At 36.8% G+C, this 20,741-nt stretch overlaps 1 protein-coding gene across 2 annotated transcripts in view; it reads right to left on the minus strand.

The window, feature by feature from the left end:
- Nucleotides 1-9,108, minus strand: part of OXR1 (oxidation resistance 1) — a 365,575-nt gene extending 356,467 nt beyond the window's left edge. Inside the window, exon 1 of one of the 2 annotated variants that reach the window (XM_028109391.2) lies at nucleotides 8,987-9,108. In XM_028109391.2, coding sequence (XP_027965192.1) covers nucleotides 8,987-9,009 — 23 coding nt within the window. In that variant the 5' untranslated portion in view covers nucleotides 9,010-9,108. The remainder of the gene's footprint in view (nucleotides 1-8,986) is intronic. The other variant, XM_028109408.2, reaches the window with a different exon arrangement.
- Between the last annotated feature and the right edge of the window lie 11,633 nt (nucleotides 9,109-20,741).

The raw sequence follows: 20,741 nt of genomic DNA on the forward strand, positions 1-20,741 counted from the left end.
ATTACTAAATTTCACTGAATTTACATTTTAGATGAATTTTCTCCTGTAATCTGGTGAGTGAGGGCAAAGTTTCCTATCACATTTAGAATATAATCCAGTGTTTCTCATGATCTACATGTTCCCCTGCTACCTCTACAAGCTCAGTTCCTGGGACTCTCCCTTCTACTGGCTGTTTCTACCAAACCAGTTTCCCTGATGTTTCCTCAAACACAATAGGTACATTTCAGTCTCAGAGCCTTTGTCCTTCCTGTTTCTCTACCTGAAATGGTTTTCTGCTAAGACTTATATTGCTTATTCCCTCTCTGCTTAAATGTCACCTTGCTCAAGAGGCTTTCCTTGGCCAGTTCCCCACCATCACTCTATCTTTTTATTCTGCTGGGTTATTCTTCAAAATATTTATCACTATCTGATATTTGCTTACCAATTTATATCTGTCTTCAGCACTAGAATGTAAGCCTAATTGAAAGTGGGGACCTCTGTTGCATTCATCATTCTATTCTATCCACAGCCTTGAAAACTACACATTGTAGGCACTGAAAAGTGTTTGTTGAATGAAGACATGAATGAATAAATTTGTAAGAAAATATTTTCTAATTTACATAAAAATAATGTACTGCTAGTCTAGATTAAACTATACTAATCCATTTCTCCAACCGCACAGGAATTACCTTTAAAGTCCTATAAAACCTATAACAAACCTATTCTTTAAAAAAGAACATAAAAGCAAGTATAAATGAATACATCTAACCCTTTTAGTGACCATCCATTCAAGCTGAAAAGTGTTTTCTTTCCCTCAATTACACTGCAATAGTTTTAAAATCAAGGTAAACTCTCTTCACAATCTTAAAAACAAAAAATAAAATCCAAATAAGCAAACAAACAAAAAAGATAATGGGGGTTTATATACCAGGATGAAATGATCACTGAAAATTTTATGCACCAATGGCAAATGATGTTTAAGATTACAAAATGTAGTTTTGACCATGCTGAAAATAACATACCTAAAAGTTACATATGTAACTTTTATAATTAAAATTATCTCAGAGACCACTCACTGGCCTTTATATCAATTATTCAAGTCCAAAAAGGGCTAGTGTTTAGTAACTCTAGCCTTTAAGGGTTGAAATGGACTGCCCAGTTTTATGTTAAATCTTCTACAGTCTAAAGAAATATAGCTGTAATTATTCATTATAGTTCTTCCACAAGAAAGTAAATTATGATTCCTCTGAGAATGATGAAAAGACATTTCAAAGCAGGTTTATAGACCTGGATGACATTCAAAAGGAAGATAATATGGCCCATTATCAATCCCTGAAGAGCACTTGACTTTAGTGTATATATATATTTTTCTAATACTAACTGTAAATTATTAATAATCAATCACCTGTTCCTAATGACTTGTGACCAATGGCAAGTTTGAGAAGGAGGGCTGGTCAAGGTCACAGGTGTAGGCTTTGGCCAGGGAAGAGAGTAGAACTAATTGGTCTCTGTGGGAAGTGAACCTGCAAACCCAAATTCATTATCTCCACAAGAAAACAAACTCCTCTAAGGTGACCAAAATTTACCAATTTGCTTCAAAATGTGATTCATATCTAGTTGGCATTAATGTTTAAGAACAAAAATAAAATAATCTGTTTTACTAATTATTTGATTATTCAAGGAGAAAGAATTTGAGGTTGATATATGGAGAAAAATATCAGGAGGTTTCCTATAAATGTTTAACTTTTAAAAAGCCATTTCTTTTTTTTCTTCTTTGAATTTTTATTGTTATGTTAATCACCATACACTACATCATCAGTTTTTGATGTAGTGTTCCATGATTCATTGTTTGTGCATAAAACCCAGTGCTCCACGCAGAACGTGCCCTCTTTAATACCCATCACCAGGCTAACCCATCTCCCCACACCCCTCCCCTCTAGAACCCTCAGTTTGTTTTTCAGAGTCTATCGTCTCTCATGGTTCATCTGCCCCTCCGATTTACCCCCCTTCATTCTTCCCCTCCTGTTATCTTCTTTTTTTTTAAACATATAATGTATTATTTGTTTCAGAGGTACAGGTCTGTGATTCAACAGTCTTGCACAATTCACAGGGCTCACCATAGCACATACCCTCCCCAATGTCCATCACCCAGCTGCCCTATCCCTCCCACCCCATTTGAAAAGACATATTATGACTAGAAAGACATACTGAAATTTTTCAGAATTCGGTAAACTGACTTTCATACAAATCAGCACACTTAAAGTGTTATGTGATTTTGGAGACGTATTTTTATTCCTCTTGAGTTTTCATTTTGGCTGTTCTCTCCTCTTCCTCCCCTAGGTCATCTGCTCTTTATTCTCTCCTAAACTCAACTTACTCTTCTGTGTTCTGGATCTACTCCTTTACAAGCTGAACATCCCCACTCACATGAGGATTCTTAAATTTTAGGCTCTCAAACCCACTCTCTCTTCTCAGCATCTTAATATAATAGTCATTCATTCAACATGTGCTTACCATCCTGGGAAATACAGTATTTTGCTACTGAAGCTTTTCCTATCACTCAGAAAGCCTCATCTTTTTTTTTTTTTAATTAGAAATATTAGCTTTTTCTTTATGTCTAAACTTCTCTCTCTCTTCCAATAAGTGACTGTTGACAATTCTGACTTTTACCCTTTACTATACAACTCAGGGTAAAAAATTTCCCTTTGCAATCTCTCTACTGACCCACATTTCTCCCCACTGTGAGTTCTGAGCCCTTTAAAAAGAGGTAATTCAAGTCTCTACTTCCTGTGCCACTGCAAATATTGCCCCTGAGAGCCTGCCATTTAACAGTGTAAATAGGAAAAGTAGTTTGCAGAACGGTGGTTAAGGCAACCTTTTAGAAAAGATTCTGACTTTTCCCCTTCTTTAATACAAATAGACTGTTTCTGTCTCTCCAGAATCTTTTTTTCCTCCTAAAAACTGGTGCCAAAGAATGATATAGAGGGATTCACTTTTTCTTGTATCCATTAAAGAACTTAAATAAAAATATTATAATGTGAATAATCTGACAAAGTATCTACACTTCTAACTTTGCATCTTTCTCATTTCTAAGGGTTCTAACACACTATTAGTTTTGGATAAAGAAGATAAGTCAAATTAGTTTTCACCTCTTATTAGAGAGCATTACTGAACTTGCTAGCATTCATAATAATATTTTAGACTATAAGCATATTCAATAAAGACCATTTACCACTTCTAGATGTATTAGTCAATACATCAATAACTTACACAATTCAGATTTTACCATATTTCCAATCTATGGGCATCCGTGGGTTTGTTGACTTTCAATAAAACTCTATTAATCAGCTGCAAGTAAATATTTCCTTGACAATTAGCACATCTTCAGTATTTATAAGGAACTAATCTGGTAAAACAGTTAGTGTGTGATACAGGTCCTCTTCTAAAGTAAAAAAGGAGATGAGTTGATAAGATACTTTCTCAGAAACACGTATTTTCTCCCTAGCCTTGATGTCTGCAATCCAGAGAGCTAACAAAGGGCCTCACCAGGTGCTCTGAATGACACAGAACCTTGCGACCCAGCAGTAGTTAATAATTTTCCTCACAACAGAAGTACTTACAATAGTAAAAAGTGAATTAGAAAAGGTCCAATCTAAATGAGTGAAATAAATAACGCTACTGGCGTACAATGTGACCCAGCCTTTACACATGACGATGTTGCTCTATATCCATCAGAGATGACCATGGAAATTACAAAGTGAAAACAGAAGAAATGCAAAATACAATGCATGGTTTGAGTTCAGTGTTGCAAAACTTTATAAGTAGAAAAGAATATATCTCAGCATTTATAACTGTGGCTTTCTACATATGGTAGGATTTTGATCATTTTTTTATTGCTGCTTTATATTTTTCTATAGTGTTTGACTCTCCATAATAAGCATACTCCTTTATTTTTAGCAGTAAATGCAAGAGACGTACTTGCACTCCTAAAAAGTAAGCCATTTCTTCCCTCGCAGGAGAAACATTTAACATTTTATTTCCCCAAACACCCTGGACATACCTTTTACTTATTTTTATTTATTTTTTTTAAAGATTTATTTATCCCAGAGAAAGGGCAAGAGCATGGGGGAAAGGGCAGAAGGAAAGAGAGAATCCTGAAGCGGACTCCCCGCTGAGCGCGGAGCCTGACACAGGGCTCAATCCCATCACCCTGAGATCACCACCTGAGTTGAAACCAAGAGTTGGCAGCTTAACAGACTGAACCACCTGGTGCCCCACCCTGGATGTACCTTTTAGAGCACTTACCACATTAAGTCACTTATTTGATTACTTAGTCTTCTTGGCTAAGAGATGAGCTCCTATAAGAGTCATCATTACTTCCCATTAAGACAGCATCCCTGTAGTGAGCCTAGGGCACAGCACATTACAGATGCTCAATAGATTTTGACTGGCTCCTTGCCTCTTACTTTCATTCATCCAGTGTCTTCTTTCTCCCATATACCTGGCTCTAGTTCAATTACCTTCAGCTCTATCAGGTGCCACAGTCTTTAAGATGCTGTGAACAAAAGCTGAAATGTGCACAGGCATCACAACAAAAAACAATTTGGGATCAAAAAGATGGCATTTGGCAAAATCAGTTATGCCACCACCAGGATCACTCTCTGAATACTGGTTAACATATGTACAGTAACACTAATACAACGGGAACTGAGGGTGCAATAGGGCCAGGGGAGTAGAAAGTACTTGACTTAGTAGTGGAGGGTCTCTATGAGATGGGCAATGGAAGAGTCATTTTAGTTGAATTATAGCAAAGTACGGATATCTTTCTGTTGTGCTTCTTCTGTATCATGATGAAAACCTGACAATTCCTAGCCTGTCACATGACAAGTAGAACTAAGATTTATATTTTGTTGTTTAGGTAGCTCACCTTATATAATGTTGAAGGTTCACCTAAGTTTCTGATGGCAACAACCTCTTTACCTCCTCTAGGAAATTAGGGCACTCATCCACTACCCCCACTCTACCCTCAATACTATTCTAATGCCTGATAGTGTTCCCAGGTCCAGATACTCACTTCCTTCCAGGAGAGGCCCCAGGTATCTATATTTTAGGAAATTAAGGGAAACATTCTGGTTGGAAATGGGAACTAGGGCACTTGCTCTGAAGCCACACGCACATAGCAAAGGTATCGCTTTACCAGATAGTGTTTGTTTCGTATAGGTAGTTAAGCCGTTAGGGGTACCAACCGGCTGCCTGCATTCATTTACTAACTCTGCTACTTGGTGGCTGTGTCATATTGGGAAACGTTCTACTAAAGCTTCTGTGCCTAAATTCTCACTTGTGGAAATGCAAATAGCAACACTATATGGCTAATAAGGTTGTGTGAGGAGTATGTGGGTTAATATCCACAAAGTGTCTAAAAACGTGTCTGGTACAAGGTAAATGCCATGTAAATGTTCACTCTTGATAATATTTACTTAGCTTTCATGTCATAAAAATTGAATGTTTTGAAACAAATGATTTGAAACATTATATACATATACATTATATAAACATACATTTTATATATATATTACATATAATCTTATAAAAATGTTAAAAAACAGACAGGCTGAAGATGATCATCAGGGAAGAAGCACTAAAAGTCCTTTCAAATACTCCTTGGTATCACACCATTTCCCTCTTTGTGCTATAGAAAGAGGACTCTTTTTCAACTCTCTCTGCTTCCTCATGTCTCCTGTTAATTACCTCTGCTACCGGCAATAATTCTTTCCCTCAGATCATAGCCTGGAATCTGTCACCTGTTCATAGATGTCTGCAATTGATTCTGTACATCCCTTTGTCTCTATCTCAACCAAAGTCAATTCAATCATTGCCTCCCTCTGGTAATTATTTACTGAACAGAAAGATTCATGAAACATCTGTTGTATGTTACCATGTGATCAATTCCTACCACTCTCCTTACCTGAGTGGCACTGCACAGTTTCCCAGAAATTTGGACATTTCCTAGATTGTATTTCTTTTTGAGATTCTGTATGAAAGGGCCAAATTCTTTTATATTTTTTTCAAATGTCATACCCATAACTACTAGAGCAAGGAAGTTTCTTTTAATAAGCAAAAAAGATAATTTTCCTATACTCGGTATTTAAAAGCTGGGAGGATTGCTTGGATGGTTGTTAACATGAATTTCTAAATTCTTCAATTGCATGCAGGGATCACAATTAGGCCCCCTTTCCATTAAGTCTCAGAGTCAAGTTTTAAAATCAACTCATGGATATGGTTAGATATGTACAATGTCATGGTAAGCAGACCAAACGGTTCAGAGATTCAAGTGGATTTTGACGATAAACTCTGCTAACTTAGTGACATAGCCAAACAGAGGGGAGTCTGGCAGAAGTGGAACTCCAAAGAATCACAGAGATAAAGACTGACAGTGTTACTCTAATTCCCAGACATGAAAAAGCTGCCCTAAGAAGCATATGGGAGTGTCTGGAAGATATATCCTTACTGACAGATATATCCCACCAGGTGTACCCTGTCCCTAGCTGGATTCCTTGAACACTGGAAGCATAGAACTCTCCCTGCAATGATTATTTGATCATCAGCCAGTCCTCTGACTTAAGAGTCCCACGAAGTTTTCCACAACAGTTAACAGAATGCACTGGTCAGGCCAAATCAAGCATCCCATGCAGTTAAACGTTACATATCTTATTTTGAGTTAATAATCTGTCAAACCAGTTTCTCTTCCAATGTCAGTCAGTATTTTCATGTCTTAGTTTCTGAATTTCAAAACAGAGAGCCAGAACCTGGACTATAAAAATTTCACTAAATTAATGTAATTAATGCCAAACTCCACACTGCTGAATAATGGTGTAATACTGGTAAAAGAAACTAAGAGCTCTCTGTATGGAAATCTAATGTGGAACATTAGTTGTAGCCAGAATTAAGGGTACAACTGAAGGAAAATATCCAAGATTTCTGTAAAATTTGTACCTTTGAGATGGAAAGAATTCAAACAAATTTCAGATATATAAATTCTTTGATATCCTACAATCAAAAAAAAATTTTTAGAATGAAACTATTTGCCATTGAATTACCTATTTTGCATTTTTTCACTCATTTGCACAGCATAAATGTATAGAATAGCTACTAAATTCTAAGAGCTGTGCTAGACAACTGCGCTGGAACCACAACATACAATCACTTCTCTTTGTGGAGCTCACTGTGTTTTGAATGGCCCTAACGTCACATTGAAGAGATGGCCTTTGACTAAACCATTACATCACATCAAGTCAGCCGTTAGCCAAGGTACATACCAAGGACAGCTTCAAATGTTTGCCCTGTCCTGAATCTGGGAACCAGGCCACACCACACCCTATCTTGAGATATGACAAATCATACCTGTGTTTTAATTTCCTCCACCCTCTCCTGCTTCTTATTTGTCTCTTCTTATTATATTCTCCTCCTCCTCCTCATTCTCTTTCCTGTCGCTTCCCCCTCATCTTTTTCTTTCTCCTTTGGCAGGCAGCCGGCTTTTTGAAGATTCATCTCCAACACATGCATTTGCCAGGGGTATACTTTCTTTAAATAAATGCACCCTTAATATCTTCCAGGGGCTTGGGGGCGCCTGGGTGGCTCAGTTGGTTAAGCATCTGTCTTTGGCTCAGGCCATCATCCCAGGGTCCTGGGATCAAGCCCCAGGCTGGGCTCCCTGCTCGGCGGGGAGTCTGCTTCTCCCTCTGCCTCTGCTCTTCCCCCACCCCACGCCCACTTGTGCTCTCTCTCTCCCTCTCAAACAAACAAATAAATAAATAAAATCTTAAAAAAAAAAACATCTTCCAGGGGTTTGAAGGGATTCACACATTCTATAGAATTTTCTTCTTACTTTAATGGTGATTTTATTTTAATAATATAAAATGTTTTACAGTAATAATTCATAACGTAAATAGTTCTTTCATTTATTTTTACAGAATATATTTTATCTTCTTTAATTCATTTCTTTTTTTGCAAACTGAGATCCTTAGCACCCAGGAGGAATCCAAGGACATATTCTAGTGAGCCCATAAAAACTGGGTCCTTTGGAAACACTACTCTAAATCTAAACAAATAATTCTACCCTTTGCCCTAAAGAAATTGCTTACTTAACTGAAAATAAACAGATAGAGCTAAGTGGCAGAAGCCAGTCTTTCATGCTATCTATATTTCCAGCACAAATTAAAGACAAGGATGAGATGGGCTCCTATGAAAATGGGCAATATTACCAGGTCTTTCTTATATTCACATATCGAATACTGTGAATTTGTATCATATCACTTATTCAGCTCTTTATATTTATAAAAACAAAATCCAAAGTCCAAAAACATGGCTTCCAATTCATCCCTGCTAGTATTGCTCTTTGTTGCCATAGAAAAGTTGTTGATTATATGCCAAAAAAAAATCTTCATACTTCTTATTTTAAATTACAAACAGCATTTAAACATGAACTGGAAGTCAAAGATTATTCAGAATGCCAGCTATTTAAAGATATGAATCTATAAGGGAATTTTCTCTTCCATATTAGAGTTCTATTCCCTCTAGTTTGGGTAGATCTGTTGAAATAGAAAGTCTGAAGAAAAGTACTGATGAGAAAATACCTAGCCAATCCTTACAGCTTCCCTTGCAGCCTGTTCTTCCTGCAGCTGGGATTGTAACAGTAGCTAGGATCACTCAATGAGTGTTTGATTCCTACTTATCTCTCCACCAGGATGTTTGGAAAGAAAGGCATGGAATGTCACTGGGAGTCATAAAAGGCTTGAACGCTTTCCAGAGCCCCCAGATATCACGGTGCTGAAAGTGTAAAAGTCTAAATGCTGGGTAGCTTTCCTTACCTTAACGCAGGACACCAATCTCTGGAAACCAGACTTTTAAAGTTCTTTCTCTGTTCCAGTTCTGACAGTACCATTTTCCCACAAAATATTGCTTGAGGATGTGCATGCATATGGATTAGGTTAGAAGGTAATTCACTTACCATGATAAATTAGATACAGACATTGCAGCAATTTATGGAGGAGTCTTGTGGAGAAGTATTCTCTAGATTTCAGAACAGGGAATGAGTAGGTCAAGTAGACAAGACCGCTGGGAATTTTAGCTTTGCTGCTGGAATGATGCACTTACAGTTTGAAATAACCTATAAAGAAAAGAAATAAAATGATATATATAGAACCCAGTCTATATGACTTTTCAGAAACATATTTCATCCAGGTCAATAGTTTTGTCATGGTCTAAGACACACACAAAATACATTTTTCTTAAAATATAAGACATATTGTAAACCAAAGATAAAATTAAATCAACCCTATGATAAGCTGAATGCTTTACCTTTAAAATAAGTTTAAAGATTAATACAATGTTCATTCCCTGAAGGAGAGAATACAGGGAAAGAACAGAATGTGTTTTTAGGTGCACCAATTTTTTTTCTCCATATGGTCAATCAGTTATGCTCTCTAAATTAGTTTTATATATTTGTACTAAAAGGATCAAAACAAAGATCCTAATTGGCCATAGCACGCATGAAAAAAAAAAAAAAGCTCCTTGGCACAAATTATTATCATGTCCAAAGCTGTAACAAAAAAATAATAATAATTCACTACTACTTCTAAGCAAATGAGAATTTATATTGAGGAACATGTGGGAGGCAAGCCAGTATGTATTTACCTAACCTTTCCACACACTTTTTATGAGCATCTATTCTGCAGTGTGTCCTATGATCTTGAACCAAAATTTCTGTAGGGCACAATTAACTCTGTGGTACTGTATGAGGGACTTTAGTTCAGGTCATTAACCCGGTACAGTTCAATTAAACAAACATTTATTGAAGATATACTATGTGCATATATACTGTCCCAGGTACAGGTCAGGAATAAGGATAAATGACACATGAATAAGACATGTTTCTGCCTTCAAAGGATGTTTTATGTAAAAAAGATGATTATAATAAAATGGAGTAAGTTTTCTAATAAAGGTTTACACAGAGTATATAGAAGCAAAAAGACTGAGCAAAGCCAGTCTTAGGGATTTGGAAGGATTTCTAAAGAAGATATGGACCAAACTACTAACATTAGGTTTGGCTGCAAATTAAAAAAAAAAAAACTGCAAACTCAGAGTGGCTAAGAAAAGACAGTTTATTTCTCTCTCCTATAAACAAATCTTGAGTCTTAAGAAGTCCAAAGAAGATACAGCAATTCTATAAACACACGAGATGGAGGCTTCCTTCTTGTCATTCTACCGTTCTCACCATGTGGTTCCCCTACATGTTCCAAGTGGCTGCTGAGCTCCAGAGAGTCTCTGTGTTCCAGTCAGCAAGAAGAAGAAGGAAAGAAGGATGTTTTCTGAAATTTACACATGACATTTCTCCTTGCACTTCACAGGACAGAGCTTAGTCTCTTGGCCACTCTTATTCTATTGGAGACTAGAAAATGAAGCCATTATTCTAGGCAGCTACAAACCAAGATGTCTATTAGAAACTGGGGATAAAAGTGAGTATTGGGAGAAAACTAGCATTGTCTGCCATTATGTTTGTGACTTGGTGACCTTTACTCACAATATTTTATGATTCTGTACCTACTGCAAAGTGACAAACGTGGGGCAGAGGTGAGGTGCAATCAGTCTGTGGTTTGTTGGTAATTTTACATATTTGGTATATAATGTTAAACACCAAACTCCTTCAGTTTTCTTAAATCATTCATAGAATCAACAAAATATTTTGTGTGCCCTATTATTTACCAGACTCTAAGCATGAAGGACACAAGATTAATAAAATATGGTCTTTGCACATAAAGAATTTACTGTCTAACATAGATGTCATCATGTAAAAAAATAAAACAAAATAAAACGCACTCTGAAAATTGCTGAGTATATACAAGGGCACATGAGCAGCTACAGGGGAATAGAGAAAGAACCATAATTCTAATGGATTCTAATTTTAATAGACCCTGTCTGCCAGTTGAGTAAGCAGCTATAAGATCTATAACCTAAATGGTCTCCTTACATTCCCAAAGAGGTTTTCAAGTCCACCCTGCCCTTGGTTAATTATTAAAGCATATGGACTTCCATCTGTTAAGGACAGAGGAACTCCAAATTCTGCTCCCAAAATTGGTAACTTCAAACTCTCAAAATCTGTATTACCTGATTCTTATCAAGGGTTCGATTACCAAAAAAGAAAAAAAAAATGTATGTACTATTGTCTGATATAATTCATTCAGATAATCTTCATTCTTAATTCTATTTTTAGAGAACTGTGTATCCGGATGTCATTATTTTAATATGTAACCAAATTACTTTTACTGAATTATACTTTGGGGTTTTGCCAAGAGTTTGCATTGGGGGATGTCAATAAAGATAATAATAAATAAACAAGTGAAACCCAGGCCTGTGAAGTCAGCTTTAAGGTTTAGCAGGATATTTACCAACACAAAAATGTTGCCCTTATGAGCACTTGAAGCAAAAATGTGCCAAGTTTCAACACTAAGAAAACTATTATTCTAAAATTCTGAGTTGCTTTAATCCTATGGGGACATTATTCTTCTTTCTCTGCTTTAACTTCTGAGAAACTCTGCAACAAATTTGTCACATTTCTTTAAGAACGATTCCAGGCTTCAAGGTCTGCATTTTTATCCTAGCCTTTCTTCCCTTTCCTGGCAAGTTTAATTTTTAACCTGTTTTTGATAAACACACATACATATACAAACATATGCACATATATACATACAAGTGTGTAAATACATAGAAAACCCTCCCTAAGTCTTTTTTTAGAGTGAGAAAGAGTGTAATTAAAAACAACAATTCCAGATTTGCCTGCTTCTGAAGAAGGAATAACTGTGAAGAAATTTGATTTCAGGATCTTTGATCAAATCATATGAAACTATTGTTTTTGTAGGTCAAAATGGCCAAGTATTATCAATGTAGATGGTGCAACTTAATATAACTGAAGGGTTGACCAAGACAGCCTCTTACTGTTGCCTTCAACCTGACTTGACTTTAGACAAGCTTCTTCCTGACTCTAGACCCCTGACCTCTCTTTTCTTAATAGTGTTTACTACAGAAAACTTGCAATTGTAAATTCTTTCTCTGCCCCTTTGAGATAAGAATCTATCAGTTTCTTGCCAATTGTACAACCCAGTAATGTCTTTCTTAAGGACTTCCATCCATTGGAAATGTAACCATCAAAGATTGTGCTCTACCTCCCAGTCTCTGTGGGAGGATAGGTGCCTAACTTCTGTTAAGTATCAATCAGCAAACACAGATGGCCTGACCACATTGAGCAACCTCCTCCTAACATCCTCCAATACTTTTCAACTAGCTCACTCTAGCACTTAAAACCCTCCTGTCCTCTGTTTCAGCAGAATTGAGATCAGTCACTGTCCCTTATTCCAAAAGTCTTGAATTAAGTTTTCCTTGCCTGTTGAACTCAGCATCGTTTAATTTTTCTTTGGGAGGAATTTTTTTTTTTTATTCCTTAAAGTTCAGGAAAATTTCCTAAGATGCTGGCAATGTTGTTAAAAAGTACAGTCTTTTCTCAATGCCCTTTACCTGTAATAACTGCCAACTTGGATTTTTAAAAGTTTGTATTAAATGTGGACTTATAAAATAAAATAAATATTAGAAAACTGTTTTTTTTCTGATTTTATACCTAGGTATTTATAAGAATAAAATATATGAACATAAAAAAATTCATAGTGGCCATTCATAATGATTTACAATAATCACTCTGGCATTTATTTTGGTATTATATCATCTTTTATTTTTATTTGCATCCTAAAACTATCTAATTTATTTCTTCAAGCATACATACCCACCATTCAATAAAGTTTACTAAATTTTGTAACACAAAAAAGACTATGATGTGATGTTTTCAAAGGCCTTAGAGGTGGACTTGTTATTCCCTTTAAATGGCACTAAATGATTAATTGCTTACCAATGAAACCTTTCCAAAGAAAATATCTTTAGGATTTTCAGGAGATTAAATTTTCTGTACATTTTGATGATTCATAATATTTTTATAAGGATTTATTCATTTATGAGAGAGAGAGAACATGAGCAGAAGGGGCAGAGGGAGAGGGAGAGAGAACCTAAAGCAGATTGAGCTGAGTGCAGAGCCTGACTTGAGGTTCAATCCCAAGACACTGAGATCATGATCTGAGCCAAAACCAAGAGTCAAATGCCTAACCAAGTGAGCCACCCAGGGGCCCCCATGATTCACAATCTTTATGCAGATCCCAACAGCATTCTCCACACCTAAGTACGAATTTATAGCTTTCAGGTGAAATTCTAACATTACTGCCTCACTGTCACTAATTTTCACATTAGGGAAAACTTCTTAAGATATATGGATTGATTTGACTTTGCCTGAATGCCCAGCCATGATTGTAAGTTATAAGCTTAGGCATAACTGTTCTCTTGAGGTCACTCCATTAGCACAACGTTAAGGAAAATAGTATGTGAGTTTAATACAAGATCCCTCATTTGACATATTCATTAAAAATGTGAATAACCTGGGGCACCTGGGTGGCTGAGTCACTTAAATGTCTGACCCTTGATCTCAACTCAGATCTTGATCTCAGGACTGTGAGTTCAAGCAAGCCCTGCGCTGAGCTCCATGCTGGGCCTGGAGCCTACAAAAAGAAAAGAAGAGAAGAGAACAGAAGAGAAGAGAAGAGAAGGGAAGAGAAAAAGTGAATAACCCTTGAACACAACAATGGATAATTGAGATTATATTTTACCAAAATAATTCTTTTAATCATTTTATTCATGAATAAGATCTGGGGCTCCAAATTGAGCTGAAAGGAATACCACATTCAAATATGTTCATTTTATTGTAAACACCTTGCCATTTAGTTATATAACATGAAAGAACTTCTGTAATTTTACTTAAGTAAAAAAAGAATTTTCATAACTTAGTCCCATGAATACATGATTTTGTATCTTTAAGATGTTAAAATTCCATGAAGATCAGTTTAAATAACCTGCCATATGATAAATGTATGTTTTGATATACTCCATATTTAAGACAGTAAATCTATAAAAAATTATTTGGAAGAAGAATGAAAATGATTAAAGGTTCTGACCATATGCACTATTGAGTGTCCATAGTGAAGTGCCCTTGCTTTGCCTAGAAAAAAGAGAGCTTAGAGTCGAAAGGTGATACTAAATATTACAGAAAAATTTCAAACTGGGTAAGACCAAGGTTCATTGGATTTTGTTTAATTCCACTAAGGGCATTATAAGCGATAATGGGCATAAAGTGAAGAATAAAATGCATTAAGTAGAGAAAAAACTTTTTATGCTAAATATTCAAAATAAATGTTAGAAAAATGAATAATCAAAAAAATACTAAAACATTCTGAGCTTTTCAGGGTGGTTTCCTTATTATTATCAGATCAAGGGCCTCTTCCTTGCTTTCTGGTTTCCCTATGGACTTATACCAATATTTCCCAACCTAGCTTCCCCACTCTGGTTGAGCTTGCTTGCTCAAATGCTCATTCCTGTGCCCTGACTAGACTACAAAGTTCTGATTCTTAATCTGTGGCCTGACGTTTTCTTTCTTTTCTAATTCCAAGTATCCAAATTCTTCAAGGATCAATACAAGCCCCATAGATCCTAGGAACTCTTGCCTCATAGTCTCAGGCTTCTCTGATCTCCTCTCTTTCTGAACTTACATCCAATTTAGTAATTAAAATATATTAAGCATAAAAATGTATACATAATTTTTCATGTATGTTATTTTTACTTGCTTCAATAAACTATAAGTTTAAAAGGTCAAAAATTGTTTTTTACGTTCAATCTTCAAAGCATCTAGATAAGTACCAGTACTCTCCAGCTGTCAATGAACTGGTGTACAAAAATGAGGTACTTTAGCAGCAATACGACTTGAAGGACTGAAAAATAATGGTTCGAACATGAACATTTTTTCTTATAGTCTCATATTTGTATTATGAATTTCAGAACCTCCAGAGATTTGGAAGAATATAAGTCAATCATTGGGGAAAGATACTCTTTTTCTTGTGAAAATTCTAGTTACATATAGGGACAAATCCTTAAAATGAACAAGAAAATCAAGCTAAGAATTTGCCTTTTCCCTTTATCTTATAGATGTTTCTCTAGAGATAAGATTGTAAAAAAGAGGGTTCTGCCTTGAATTTTTATAATTTATATTATCTTGTTAATTTTAAAATAATAAGTTTATGCATATGGAGCAAAATCAAAAGGATATACAATGAAGATACACAGTTCTGCCTTTTCTGTCCTCTGTCCCAGCCATCCAGTCAGATCCCCTTCACTACAATTATTACTACCAGTATCTTTATCCTCATAGAGGTATTCTCTGGGTTTCTATCTATACCAAACTATTCCTAGCTATCTACTCATCTCCCCGTCTATCCATCTACTTAGCCTTCACAAAATGGTATCCTATTATACACACTTTCTTTGGCACTTTGTATTTTCACATACATGTGTAATCAATCGTAAGCCTATATACAATATTTCCCTATGGGTCCACAAATAGAGATGCCTCATTACCTCTAAGAGTTGTAAATCATTTCATTGAATGGATTTACCCTAATTTATTAGCTCATCTCATACTAAAGGAGATTTAGTTTGCTTCTGATATTTGCAATTACATGCAAGGCTGCAGTGTATATCCTTATATATAAGATACAATGTAAATGCATGTTCGTGGATAAATACCTGGAAGTAAAATTTCTGGGTCAAATCTATGCATATTTTTAATTTTAAAGAAACTGGTAGATTGCCTTTCTTAGAAGGTGTACCACTTTACATTCCTACCAGCAATGTATAAGCTTAATTGTTCTGGCATCCCTGCTTTTTAGAGTACCAATAAGCCAGGCAGATTTTATAAATATACTTCCTGAAGTGTATTCAATATTCCAGGCCAGAAATATTGTTCCACACATCCAATTAGGCACTAGGCCTGGTTATTCTACCCCTGTGATATCTTTAGAATATGGCCACTTTTCTCCATTCGTACCACCAGTGTCCACAATCTCATGCCTGCATAATAACAATGACCTTGTAAGTAGCCCCACTTTATTTAGTTCTCATCTAAAACATTCTTCTGCAGCACACTACAGGCTGAAGGCTCCTTGTGGATGCAGTCATTTTCTAGGGAAGAGCAGCAGAACAGAGAGGCAGGGATGGTGACGTCAGAAAAACCTGGGCATGATTTCCAGCTCTGCTTCTTGCTAAATTCTTGCCTCAAGAAAATTAAGTACATTCCCTTGCTTGTTACTTTATTTGAAAAAAAAAAAAAAAAGAAAAAGAAAGAAATGTAGGGGCGCCCAGGTGGCTCAGTCGTTAAGCATCTGCCTTCGGCTCGGGTCATGATCCCAGGGTCTTGAGATTGAGCCCCACATCGGGCTCCCTGCTCAGCGGGAAGCCTGCTTCTCCCTCTCCCACTCCCCCTGCTTGTGTTCCTTCTCTCGCTGTGTCTCTCTCTGTCAAATAAATAAAATCTTTAAAAATAAAATAAAATAGAAATGTTAATAGTACTTATAAGGAAGTTCATAGTGAAAAGTAAAAAAAAAAAATGCATGAAAGGATTTAATATTGCCTAGCACATAGGAAGAGTTCAAAAAATGATAATGCTGGGGCCCCTGGGTGGCTCAGTCAGTTAGGCGTCTGCCTTCCGCTCAGGTCATGATCCCAGGGTCCTTGCTCAGCAGGGAGCCTGCTTCTCCCTCTCCCTCTGCCTGCTCCTCCCCCTGCTTGTGCTCTCTCTCTCTGTGTCAAATAAATAAATAAAATCTTTAAAAAATGATAATGCTAATGATGATAACAATAATGAAGGAGAAGGAGATTGTGATGATAATAAATTTGTCCCAGTATCCATTAATTGCTCTATTTGCCCCCACATTAAAGCCCCAATTCCTTGAGATAGTTTATAAGACTTGACAAGATTTAACACCTGCTTCCCTTCCAACCTACCTCTCTCACTGATGCCCCCCCCACCCTTTCTCAACCCCACCCTCCACAAGCCACTCTATTTCAGCTAAATGGACTTGGATTTTCCTGAATCCACCTGTGTCTCTTTAGCTTAGCCATTCCATTCACATGCTAGTCCCATTGCATGTTATACACATATCCCTTTCCCCCTCTGCTGGGCTAACTTCCAAATCATTACGACTCAACATAGACAGTGTTTTGTCCAATCTTTCCTAATACTTGGTAGGTGTAGCCCCCTATGCTCTCTCATAACACCTTGCTCCAAATGCATGATGATGTTTAAAAATAGTGGTTTACTTTGTTAATGCAGGTCTGTATTTCCCTCTAGATTGCAAGACAGACAGAAAATCTCAATATAACCTGGCAAACCTAAGACCTAGCCTAATACCTGGGACAAAGAAGTCCTCAATAAATGTTTGCTGAAAAAAAAAGAAGAAATATCTGAAATCAAGAAATGTAAAATTCCACAGATTGCTGAAGTAAAAGCACTGTCCCTTTTCCTTCTAAATTATAAAAATATCATTTCTTTTATTTTTTATATTTATGGGTTCCAACTTTCTAAATGTTGTTACTTTTTAAAATTTTTTTATATTTTTTGAAACTTGGATATTAATTATGGAATATTAATTATGGAAACTTGGTAGAAGTCATTCCATTTTTCAAATGTTTTGCTACTCAATTTTGTCCAGAATATAATTTAGTAGTAAAATACATAAACTAACATCTTTGCTTGGATATGCTAAATAGGGTCAATCAATCCTAATATTCTAGCCACATCAGTAATCATCACACAGACTTTCTAACAGGATACAGATGTGTTTCTCTAGAACAACTGAGTGGCTAAAGTCATCATGGATGCAGACCAAATGGCGTAAATTCCTCCCAAGTTGTTTTTACACACTATTGATACCTAGCCTGAAAATATAGTCTTTGCAGAGGGTTGAGAAATTCCACATATTAAAACTTCAGATCAGCATAGATGGTAACCCTGGAGACAAGCTAACGCAAAGCTTTATGTGTCCTTTTACTGCACAGCACCTGTCATTTTACTTATATCAAAGCCATTTCATGGGAGGTATTAGTATTCAATTCAGCATGTCAGTAATTGGTCTAAAAGCATTTATCACAGAGACTTGGCTATATTTATGATTATCCTAAGTACCCACTTCAGAAATATCCCCTATGTTCAACTTACAGGAAGTATTTACCACAGCCAGAGAAATAAAGGGTTCTGGACCTTACAGTAATTCTTAGATAAATCATCACACTAAACAAAGATCACCTTAAAGCAGTTTAGGATTTTTTTTTCAGAATAATTGATTATTCTGCTATAACCAGATATTGTTACAATTCTCTGAGAATAAAATCATTTTATTTTTATATAAACTACAAAGATACCTTCTCCACCTGTGCTTTTGTGCTTTGGTCTCAATGTCTCTTGAACTGTAACGCAATCCTAAGCTTCTCTGTGGCCTCTATCTTCCCTCTCCTCCTCTTTCTGGCCTTCTCCTATACTATACAACCTTTCCTTGTCTCAGCTACGGCTTCAAACTAGTCCTTTCTCTTATGTCTTCCCTTTGCTGACCAACTCCACAAACCGTTCCTCCGCATCCATCGCCTTCCCCTTCTTACCACCACTTTTGCTTGCGGGTTTTTATCCTAGTATTCTGATCACCCATCAACTGGCCCATACATTACTACTAATTCCAGTAGCCTCCATCAGACTCCACTCTCTCTGTCCACTTGTTCTGGACACTCCTTCCTTGACTTCCAGGATGCTGAAGCAGCCAGGCTCCCCCACCCTCTCTGCTCTTCATTGAGCCATCATCTCTCTCCCATTTCCTTTATGTGGCTATTCTCCAAAGTTCTAACTTTGATTTTCCTAGTGGATAATTAACAGATTTCTATGTACCTCATCCTTTTTCCTGACTTCCAGAATCATCATTCCTAATTATTTATTAAACAGTTGCCCAATTTTGTGTCTACGTTTTTACTGCTTAGTAATATCTCTTTCAGTCATGTCTCCTTTTTATCCCTACTACCATCACCCATGTTCAAACCTTACTGTCTTCTGTCTTGACCAAGTTTTTTTTTTCAGATTTTTAAAGCAACTAAAAATAATTAATGAAGGTAATATTTTAAAATCTTAAGAAGGACCAATGGCTGACATCTTAATTGAAGAAAAGTTTTAAAAGTTTCCTTAGATAGTTCATTTTTTTCCTATGGGTGAGTTTTTTTTTTTTTTTTATTGAAATATAGTTGACACCCGGTGTTACACTGGTTTCAGGTATACAACGGAGTGATTGGACAGTTCTGTACTTTACCCTATGCTCCCCACCAGCTGTCCCCGTACAGTGCTCTCACAACGTCGCTGACTATATTCCCTAGGCTGTGCCTTTCGTCTTTGGGCAGTTTAAAATCATTAAGTGCTTGGGGGTGCCTGAGTGGCTCATTTGGTTAAGCATCCGACTTTTTTATTTCAGCTCAGGCCATGATATCAGGGTCATGATCTTACAGCGCTCTGCGGCAACGGCGATGGGCTCTGTGCTGGGAGTGGCGCCAGCTTAAGATTCTCTCTCCCTCGGGGCACCTGGGTGGCTCAGTTGGTTGGGCAACTGCCTTCGGCTCAGGTCATGATCCTGGAGTCCTGGGATCGAGTCCCACATCGGGCTCCCTGCTCAGCAGGGAGTCTGCTTCTCCCTCTGGCCCTCCCCCCTCATGCTCTCTCTCTCTCATTCTCTCTCTCAAATAAATAAAAAAAATCTTTAAAAAAAAAAAGATTCTCTCTCTCTCCCTCTGCCCCCAGATGCCCCACCACCCAGCCCTCGCATGTGTACACACATGCTCTCTCTCGCTCTCTCTCTCTAAAAAAAATTAAAAAAAAAATCCTTAGTGTTTGATAAGCAGCATATTGACATTTGGAAAATAACCACTCCTACTTCCTTCCCTCAGCACTCGTGTCCTCTGGTACACAGTTTACAAATCACTGGCTGGAAATGGTTGCATTGGCCTTAAAACTTGTCTCTCACCCCTAATCCATAGCACAAATTAATTTTACCAAGGCAAAGCACTTACAGATGCAAACGCCTTGTTTAGAAATAGTCATTCCAAGTGAACAGTCATTCCACGTAGATTTTACACTTGGGATCCTCTTCCATATGGTCTATCCTAAATTTTCTGGCTTGTCTACATTCAGGTTGGATTACTACTGTTCAGTGAATTTGTTTTCACCCTCTACTGAAGGCCTAGCACAGCACACTTACCTTGGAACTAGTCAAACATATTAAATTGAATTCTCAGTGCAAAACTCAAGGTTTTCAGGTATACATTATTGTGCTCAAGGGTAGCACTAAATAAATGAGGCTTTTAAAAAGTATGATATATCTAAATTGCCTAGTGTTTTTAGAATTTACAACAATTCTGATGAGTCACTAAAGGTTCAGTCCCATGTGGAAAGCCCAGCAGAAATGACTGCCAAAACTCGGTTTAATTGAAAACAGAAAGAAACAAAGCAGCAGATTGTTTTTTTCCCCCTAAATAAATGTTTCAAGTAAAAAAAATCGTAGGTACACTTAATGAATCTTTCTGTACTTTCAGAACATAAGCACTTACACATTCAGAAGTAACTTGGGAGAAGTGAGGAAAGCCAGCCACGGACACAATGCATTTTAGGAATATAACATATACTTATTGCTGCTTTCAGCTGCTTCAGCTTTCCTGAAGGCTTTTCAGGCACTGCTTAAGGCCCTTCAGGGTTCAGCCTG

Source organism: Eumetopias jubatus, unplaced genomic scaffold (assembly GCF_037043125.1).
Source record: "Eumetopias jubatus isolate StellerSeaLion01/CBP00866 unplaced genomic scaffold, mEumJub1_p1.0 scaffold_4, whole genome shotgun sequence".
Lineage (NCBI taxonomy): Eukaryota > Metazoa > Chordata > Mammalia > Carnivora > Otariidae > Eumetopias > Eumetopias jubatus.